The 9,224-nt window shown below is 55.8% G+C and overlaps 1 protein-coding gene across 2 annotated transcripts in view; it reads right to left on the bottom strand.

The window, feature by feature from the left end:
- Positions 1-2,164: 2,164 nt before the first annotated feature.
- The window catches only part of PALM (paralemmin), a 73,013-nt gene continuing 65,953 nt past the window's right edge, over positions 2,165-9,224 (bottom strand). For both annotated transcript variants that reach the window (XM_084614657.1, XM_084614658.1), the window contains one exon: positions 2,165-8,932. In XM_084614657.1, the coding sequence (XP_084470783.1) occupies positions 8,313-8,932 (620 nt within the window). In that variant the 3' untranslated portion in view covers positions 2,165-8,312. The remainder of the gene's footprint in view (positions 8,933-9,224) is intronic.

Raw genomic sequence — 9,224 nt, 5'->3', positions numbered from 1 at the left:
CAACAGATGGGGTTAACTTCACCAACCTCTGACATGCAGCCACCTCTGGGGTGGAGTGCAGCGGCTGTTGAACAGCTCAGCACAGGTGAGGGAGCAGCGAGCGATGTGGTGGGGAAACGCTTCCCTTCCTCTACCCAAATCCTCAGCCGAGACAAACCCCGCAGGGTCCAAGCCAGCAAGCCCCACCCTGCCAAGAAAGCTCCCCACAGAGCATGCTAAGGGCTTGTGGGATCTTGCAGATGCTTATCCTCCTTTGTCCTGAGCTCCCAGTTTATTCTGCTCCCCATTTCACAAGAGCGCAGACTGCCCCACTCCCTTCGTTTTTAACCAGAGACCGTGCACAAGCAGCTGGAAATACCAGCATCGCTCCAGCAGAACTGCCCTCAGCGCTAATGGGGCTGTGGGGCGGCTGTCACTGCCAGCAGCCACATCCTCCAGTGATAATGGCTTCCTGGCTGGTCAGTGCAGTTCCCCTTCTCCTGTGCCTAGATCATTATCTGCACAGACAGGAGATTAAGGTCTGTATTATCCTTCCCCTCCTGATGCCCACTTCCTTGGCTCTCCCTTGTTGGAGGCTTTGGCACAATCACAGGGCTCGCTCAGGCTGGGGATCCCCAGGCTGGGCTAGCTCAGGCCTCTCATGAAGGTGCCGGGGAAGGCCCAGTGCTCCATGCGAGACCAGACATGGTCCTTAGCAGGAGACCATCATGCAGAGACCCTCCGGGAGTCAGAGGAGCGGAACCAACAGGCCATTTCCACCTCAATGATCTGAGGAGGGGACTTGAGCTTGGGAAAGGGTCTGATCCATGGCATGAACCTCCCACCCCCACGGGATTTGAACCCAGGTGCTTCAGCATGCCCCTCTGCCAGCTGAGCTACAAGAGTTACCCCCTTGGCTGGTAGCAGTAGTAGGTCATTATCCTCTTTGTGGCTCAGGATGGGGTGAGGTGTGTAATGGCCTGCACCAAAATCCTGATCCGAAGGAGGGGGCATGGTTTGAAATCCCACCCTTACACACCCCTTTATCGAATCTATCTCCATAGACATCCCTCTACCCATCCATCCACGCATCCCCATACGCACCCCTCTATCAATCCACCCATCCATCCCCATACACGCCCCATCTATCCATCCATCCCCATACATGCCCCATCTATCCATCCATCCATCTCCATACACACCTATCTATCCATCCCCATATGCACCCCTCTATCAATCCATCCCCATACATTACCCATCTATCTATCCATCCCCATACACACCTGTTCGGCGTGTTAGTATTCAGGCCTCTATATTTGCTGGAGAGAGAATTTTCGGTCTTGTTTGCCTTTTGATATTTTTATAGTCTTACTAATGTGTGTGAACCAGGACACTGGGCAGATGTGTTACGTCTACCCACAAGCAGATGAGGGGAACAGAGATAAGAGACAGAGCTAAAGTGTTCCTCGGCAGAGTGGGAGGGTAATATACGAGCATACTCTTGAAAGACAGTCCTGCCTCAAACTCCTCTCCCGAGATAAGGTCAAGCAGCCAGTCGGGCGGGGCGGGGGGAAGGTATAAGAAACGCTAATGGGCCAAAGAAAGGCCTGTCCCTGACCGAAGCACAACCTCACTCTTTACCCCTCCCGTGGGATCCAAAAGAGGTGGCACGAAGCCCCCAGACTCACGACGCTCCAAAATGGCACAGGACCGTAAATGGTAAGGGGTGGGACCGAGGGCGGGCACTACAGGTGTAGTTATGCCTGCTAAGGAGGGGGGACCTTGCGGAAAAGGCTCTGGGTTGTCGTCAGAGCTATGCGTATGCTTGCTTGAAACTAACCCCAATGAACATCACATTGCCTGCACTTGGACTTCTGGTCTTCTGCTTCCTGTCTGCGGGAGAATAACCAGGGAAAGGGAAAAGCCCCCAATCACACCCATCTATCAATCCATCCATCCCCATACATGCCCCTCGATCTAGAATACTTATATGGCCTCCCTTTACTGCAGCATCTGTGCCCCTCTCAGCCTTTGATGCAAATCCCGAGATCGAGCCATCGGACGTGTCCATGCACGGACCAGCGTGGCGAAGAATCCAGATGCTGCGCAGAGGAGCCGGGGTGACGCCCCATCTCCCCGCGTGGGCCTGTGGGGCTGGCCCCAAAGCAGAGGGCAGAGGCATCCACCTGATTAGTCACACCGTTTATTGGCTTAGTTCGGGTGTATTACAAACAATGGGGGCTGTAACGTCAAATGGCTCGTCACAATTAAAAAGCACAGGAGCGCGGGAAGTGCACTTCAGCCGAGTCACGCAGCGGGGGGGGGGGGCAGGGAGGAATGGCGGGGTGGTGGGGGTGGACTCACAGAGGGACCACCCTGTACATACACCGGCTGGGAAGGGGCCAGGCAGATGGGGGGGAAGGGGCTATAGGAGGGGGCCACACACCAGTCTCCCGTTCAGAATGTGCTGGGCTCCTGCTTTCTCCCCCTCAAGCCACCCCCACCCTGATCCGGTTGAGGAATCAAGGGCCCGATCCTGAGTCCATTAACAGCAGCAGCAGAAAGCTCATCAGGAGCAGACTCGGGCCCTAGGTGGCTAGGCTGTGCCTGGTTTAAGCCTGACTTGGGTCCAGAGCTAAACTGGAACCTGGGGGAATTCTGCCCCATAGCGTAACTCCCCATATGACCCATGCGTGGACTGGGGGACGGGGCTGCCCCCAGAACAGCAAGAGCTCCCGGGGCTGGACTAAGGCCGGATCTGTGGAACCCTAGGAGCCAGATCCCTGCCCAGCAGGTGACATGAAGCTGGCTGATTCTCAGCAGCCACCGGCCGTGGAGGAGAGGACACAGTCTGGTCCCACGCCAGGTTGGCACGGGACCAAGGAAGGGGCTACGGGAGGATAATGGCCACCTGGCAAGGGCAGCCAACGTCACTCTTTGTACAGCTGGGTCACTCTCCCACCACCCCGCCACACTCCTCTTCACCCCCTTGAGAACCTCACAGCCAGCGAGCCACTTGTGGCCTCCCACTACGGCCCTCCCACCCGCGCCCTGTTTCATAGCCATGATTACAGATAAAGCCCCAGGTTCCTTAACGTTATTCTTTGGCAAAGTTCTCAGCCATGTGGGCGAAGACCATCGGTTAAATGAAATAATTGAGGGGTGTGGAATCAGCTCCGGGCGAAGCTTTGCCAGCGTCCATCCTGGATTGTGCCAAACCCAATGCTGGGCAGTCGGGTGCCTCTTCCAGGGGCCACAAGGGGAAGCTAGTCTACACCCCAATCCCAGGGGAGAAGCATGTGTGATACTGCTGTGTTCGAAGGCCAAGGGTCGGAGGCTGAGCACTGAGAGGAAAGCGTCGGCCTCCGTCGGCCCCTGGGGAAATGATTGTCACAGCCTGAAGAGAACTGGCCAGCCTAGTGGAAAAAATACAAGTGACTAACCAGGATCTGCTTCTCTGGGCCCGGCCCTCCTACCGCTACGAGAACCTTTGAACGGGAACTTGAGGAGACTGGAAACGGAACCGGGTGCAAACAGGCGAGGGACCCCTGGTCCAGCAAAGAACACGCTCAGAGTTACACGCGGGCTTTTGTGCTTTGCTGGATCGGCGCTAGACATGACAATAACAATTTGATTGTAAAATGTATTCCCCGTTGATCAAGGCTTCAGGGCGTGAGGTCTCTCTCTGCGTGCAGGCATGTGGGCACATAGAAACCAAGAGGTTAAAAAGTATTTGGGTGCCAACTTCACTCCTGCCTCCCATTGGGCCCCTCTCAAAGTCAGTGGAGTGAGGGGGAAGAATGGGTCTGGCCCTGGGTGGGTTATTTCCATGGGCACGCAGGCGGCCCATGTGTTGTAGTCCAGAAGCTTTGCCACGATCCCGATTCCTCTCAGGATGACTCACCAAACAAGGACTAATGCCAGGGACAAGAACCACCAGCACGGAGTGGAAAGGTGCGAAAACCGCAGCTGGGTGTGGCAGGGAGTAGCCACCGGGGCAACACCGAGCACAGGATCCTTTCAAGCTGCACAGCAGGGGAAATGCTCTAACAGCGAATGCTACACAAATTGCAAGGGGAGGGAGAAGGAGGGAGACCATTATGTGCAGTCAGGGGCCTGATCTTTGGTTAATCCTTGAGACATCACATTAGGGTGAAATTTACCCCTCTGCAGAGAAACAGCAAGTAGCCTTGACATCAGCGGAGTCCAGTTAAGCCCACAGGGCACATGCTGTTAATCTTGCCCAGCGGTAATTTTCACATAACAGAGAAGCAAGGATGACGTCCCCCTTCAGGACCAGCATGCCTGTGTAGAAGCTGCCGTTGTCGGTGGGCAACACCTGTGTGAGCTCAACCTCTAAGGATGACGTGAGAGAACAGGGTGAAAACGAAAGTTGCATGGCACCACCTCCCCACACTTATCACCTACCCGTCAACTGGCCAACCTGGAACCCGCGGTCCTACATCCTGGCGGAAAGATGGTGGTGATGGCACCAATGCACCCCACAGCTGGCGTCAACTGGCATAACGCCACTGGGCTTCCCATTTACACCAGGTGAGGATCTGGCCCCAGAGCCTCTAGTGCCGGGCAAACATTTTCAACAAATAAAAAGCATTCATCCACTCCCGGGGCCAGGCCCTCCGAAGGCATAAAGCCACTGGAGTCAATGGAACTGGGCTGACTTACACAAGACGGGGATCTGACCCAGTGACTCCCATGGAACCAAGTCGAGTCACCCCAGCTGGAGATCTGGCGCCCAGATTGACCTTGAGGGCATTAGGCGTGATTACCGCCAACATGCCCAAAAGCTTTCATGTTCCTTTGTCTGCAAGAACGTTCCTGGGAAGCTCACGGCTCGCTCACGCGCGTGCAAACGTGTGCTCCGTGCAGGAAGCGTTCCCAGGGGCACCTCCTCAAATCTCTTCCCTCGTCCCCGCTCGGAACCAATTTCAACACTCCAGCTGGAAAGCCGAGGCGATACCAACGACTCAGGTCCGCAACCTGATGCCCCGCTTAATGCCAAGCTCCCGGAGCGAGTGGTCTGCCAACATCTCGCTGGCGGAAGCTCGTTTTCACCGAGCGTTTGTCGACCTGTTTCCAGTAATGAGCAAATTTGCAATCAGCATCCAAGTCTGTCTGCGGAGTGGGAAACCGGTCTAAAGTCGTATCGATAAATGATTCACTGCAGAGGAATGACCCAGCTCCAAGGCGTCCCTGGCTCTGCCGTCCCGAACCCAACACGAAGTGAGCGTTAGCTTCTCCTTGTGCAACGAGCGCTACACAAGCTCCAATCTCTAGACCGACCACCAACCCTGCAGCATGTCCTATTTCAGCCCCTGCCACAGCAAAGGAGACCCGAGACCCGCATGCAGCAGCCCTAGGACACGATCCATGTGATCTCACCGCTAGCCCCGAGCCACTAGCCCACGAGCACTGGGTCGTGGCCCATTGCTTGATTTGTTCTGCTGGATGGGGTTTATCCCGAACTCCCATTGCCTCCCCTATGGAACCCACTCTGCAGGAAAGGGCCGCCCACTTGGATGCGGGCCCAAAGGCAGCCAGCCAACAAGCTGCCTTTGGGGGACCTGCAGCATCCTTGCCAATCTGGCTGTTGCAGAGCAGAACTGCCTCCCGGGTCATGCTCTGCTGCAGAACCTGGGGTAGATCCTCAGCTGGTGTCAGTGAGCTGGCGTCGCTCCACGGAAGCTGACGGCGCTCCGGCAATTTACACCAGCTGGGGTCTGGCCTGCAATTCATCGGGCGTGATCAGGGGAGCGAGTGCCTGATCTTGCCACGCCCACAGCTCTGCGCTGCAGGGAGAGTGGGTGCAAGGAAAACGATTAGGGATCAGGGAGGCATCTGTTCTGAAGAGCTCCCGCGAGGTGTTCCCGAGAATGGTTCTTCCTGGAGAAGAACCGGAAGCTCCCTGGAGGTGGCTGGGGCCCAGCGGCCAGCTACAAACTCGAACCAGGAGTAGCAAAAGAACTAAAGTTTCCCCTGCTCTGAGCCGAGCAAAGCATCGCCACTCACTTAGCTGCTTTAAAAACCAGGTACCCTCCTTCAGCATAACAGCGTTAAAGAATAAACATGTTCTGAGGGGGGGAACCTCTGTGAGTGACCCCCAGAGGAGTCCCCAAGCTCTGGGGCAGACCCACAGCAGTCAGCGGGTAGCCGAGAGTAGAATCCAGCCCCATCTCTTTACGTGGGAGTGGGGGTGGTTCTGCTTTCAGGTGCAGCTGGTACGACCCCGTTAGTGTCAGCAGGCATGCACAGGTATCAAGGACGGCAGGATTGGGGCCTGGTTTAGGGGCGTCTCCAAGCAATTGTGGCAGCTGCCCAACTATGCACCCCTTCAAAGCCATTTGCTGGGCTCCTTGGCTACAAAGTGAAAACCCTTTTGCTTTGCCAGGGCCAAATATGCTGAACGAGCAACTGGCTCGAGGGGACCCATCAATGCCACTAGGTGATGCCAAAGGCAAATCATAATCCCCCCACCCAAGCAGCAATAAGGCACCTGGCTCACTGGCTCGAGTGAGGACAAGCCAAGGGACTGGAGGGTTCAGACTTTGTCCACACGAGCGTGTTGCGTGGGAGGGCTGCCCTGGGCTGAGAAGGCGACAGCATTGATGCCAGGGGGCTGCTGGTGCTGAGTGGGTGGAGGTGCTGACAGGGCCCTACCTGTGGCTAACAGGGCTCCAAAGGTTAATGACCACAAGCATGTTCAGAACAACCCTCCAGAACTCCCGACGAGCAGACCCTTCTCCCGCTGGCCACGACTTGGGCCGACCTCCTCCAATTTCATCCACTGTCCACAACTGGGAGCATCTCTGGTCATCAGCTCAGTGGCCGATGTCCTTACTGGCGTGGCATCTACAAGAGAAAAGTTAATGCCAGGGGAGACGCAGTCAACATCCTTCCAACCACCTCGCCCCTTCACGGCCTTGTCATTCCAGCAGAGAAAAGCCAGCTAAGAAATGAGGGAGCCGCTCTTCTGTAGAAACCAGCAGATGACATGACATCACAGGGGTGTGGGAGCTGATAGGCCCCGGTTCCGGCATTCAAACCAGCGGGGTCAATAAAGTACCTTAAGGCTTGTGGTCACCACTGTGAGTGCTGGACTGAGAAGTTCCTTGAGAGAAGGAGTGACTCCGGAATGACTGATTCTGCTGCCTGGAAATCCAGCAGGGACCTGTTTATTTTTCACACTGCTACATTTTTCTGGAGCTGCACGTTGCACCTGGAACGGTCAACTTTAGGTGTTGAAACAACAGGTCCATCTCACAGACCACCCCCACGGACCTTGGCCAAGCTGTGTTGGAACATCACACACGCCTTGCAGAGGTCTCATCTCCAGGGAGTGTCCGTTTCCTTTTGCCGTGGAAACAGTTCATCTTGCGGCTGGTTTGAAGGCTCAGGTTAGTGCTTAAAAACTCTAAGCAGCAAGATCAGGCCAAATTTAAGTTCGGCCCAGCAGCTCACGTGCCGGCTGAAACCTCTGCTTCAAACTTCTTGTGGAGCTGTGGTTTGGGGCGCTGGGTCTGTGCCGCGTCGGGTTTCCCGAGACCCGTCGTCGAAATGAACCCGGGGTGCGGGGGATAGTCAAGCTGCCACTGGACAGGAGCTTCTGTCTTGCTGGAGCAGGTGGCCTGGGTGTTTCTAAACCGTGGCCCGTTGACGCCAGGGCGTGTGGAGAAAGAGCTGGGATGTGAGTGGTCTCCCTCCTTCCCCTTCCATAAGGCCAGGAAGAAAGTCCTAACAGCAGCCAGTTTTTGAAAAACCATCTAAGGAGGCTTCTTAGTCCGACGACCCTCTGCTGAGCCCCTCCCCCCATATCAGTGAGATCAGCTCCAGCATCCTTCGGATAACAGCGGAGGGTGTCATTTAACGAGGGGAAAAGCCATTAGTAAAATAAAAAAAATGGGAGCCCTACAGGTGGGAGAGTTCCATGATGGCCATCCCTGGTGGGCTGAGGATCTCTGAGAGACCCCACCATGGCACGGGGGAGCAGGGGGGAGAGACAAAGGCAAGGGGGAAAAATAAGCGTGTATAATACATATAATATTCAGCGCCATTGGCATATTGCATGGAAGCGGACGTCAGACGAGCGATGCCGCGGCCAGGAGATGGTGCTGCCTATTATACACTTTACAAACACTGCATTTGATTCCCAAGTCTCTTAAGAAAAAGAAGTTGTGTCTGGTAAGTAAATAAAATACGGTGTCACTTGGAGTTTGTGGAACCTAGGGAACTAAGAGGAACAGGGTAACAGAAGGTGGGGGGCAGTCCTTTTTGGCTGTACAATGAGGGGAGGTCAGAAGGAGCTGGCGGACGTTTCACATCACCGTGCAGCATTTGCAACGGTGTTTCTTCATGTCTAGGTCCTGATCGGCTCCCTTGGGATCCGTGTCGTTGGCCCCTGGCTTCTCCCCGACCTGGCTGTCTTCCTTCTGCGGCAGGGCGGCCACGGGCTCCACGGTGCTGCCGTTGGGTGGGGCGTGGTCCTTGCCCGTGCAGTCTGCCGCTCCGGCTGCTGCTGGCTTGGTGTCGGCATCGTCAATCACCACCAGCTCAGCCTTGATGGTGCCCCCCAGACCCAGGACCTTTTTGGTCTCGTTCTCGTCTTCCACGTTCTGGTAGCCCATGAAGATCATGGTGACCGGCTGCTCTTTGCTAGGCTCTGCCCCTTCACCGGAGGCCAGGATTCTCGGGCTGTCCACTGGCTTGGCTTGCACCCCAGTGATCTCCTTCCGGGGCGTGGTCTTCTGGCTGGGCAGGTTACTCTCGGGACCCCCCTTCTTGGCCTCTTCACGCTCCTTGGTCTTGGAGTCCCTCTGGGAGACCTCGCCCAGGTTCGCCTCATCTGCCTTGTGGATCAGCTCGTCCACCTCAGAGGAGCTGAGAGGGTGGACCCCGTTCTCGATGGCTCCATCCTCCATGTGGACCGCGTGCACCACTGTGGGAGAGACAGAGAAGACAGTGAGGACTCAGAAGAAGGCCAAGGGGCATGTGTCAGGCTGGTCTAGAGATGAGAGGTGGTACCTGGATCTGGGATAGGGTGAGACTAAGGCTTGGAACCAAGCCAGGTCTGGGGGTTTAGGATTCAGACAGCAGGAATCTATGGAGCTAATCTCACATTATCTCTCCCATCTGGAGCTGGATATATCTTGGTTTAGGATCTGACCCACACCCAGAACTCCCCTTCTGGGTCAGGCAGCTTTTGAGCTCTTCGAAGCGGCAGACACACC

This window comes from Lepidochelys olivacea (assembly GCF_965140295.1).
Source record: "Lepidochelys olivacea isolate rLepOli2 genome assembly, chromosome: 25".
Lineage (NCBI taxonomy): Eukaryota > Metazoa > Chordata > Testudines > Cheloniidae > Lepidochelys > Lepidochelys olivacea.
Note: the sequence above shows the minus strand (reverse complement) of the source record. Positions and strands in the feature narration are given on the sequence as shown.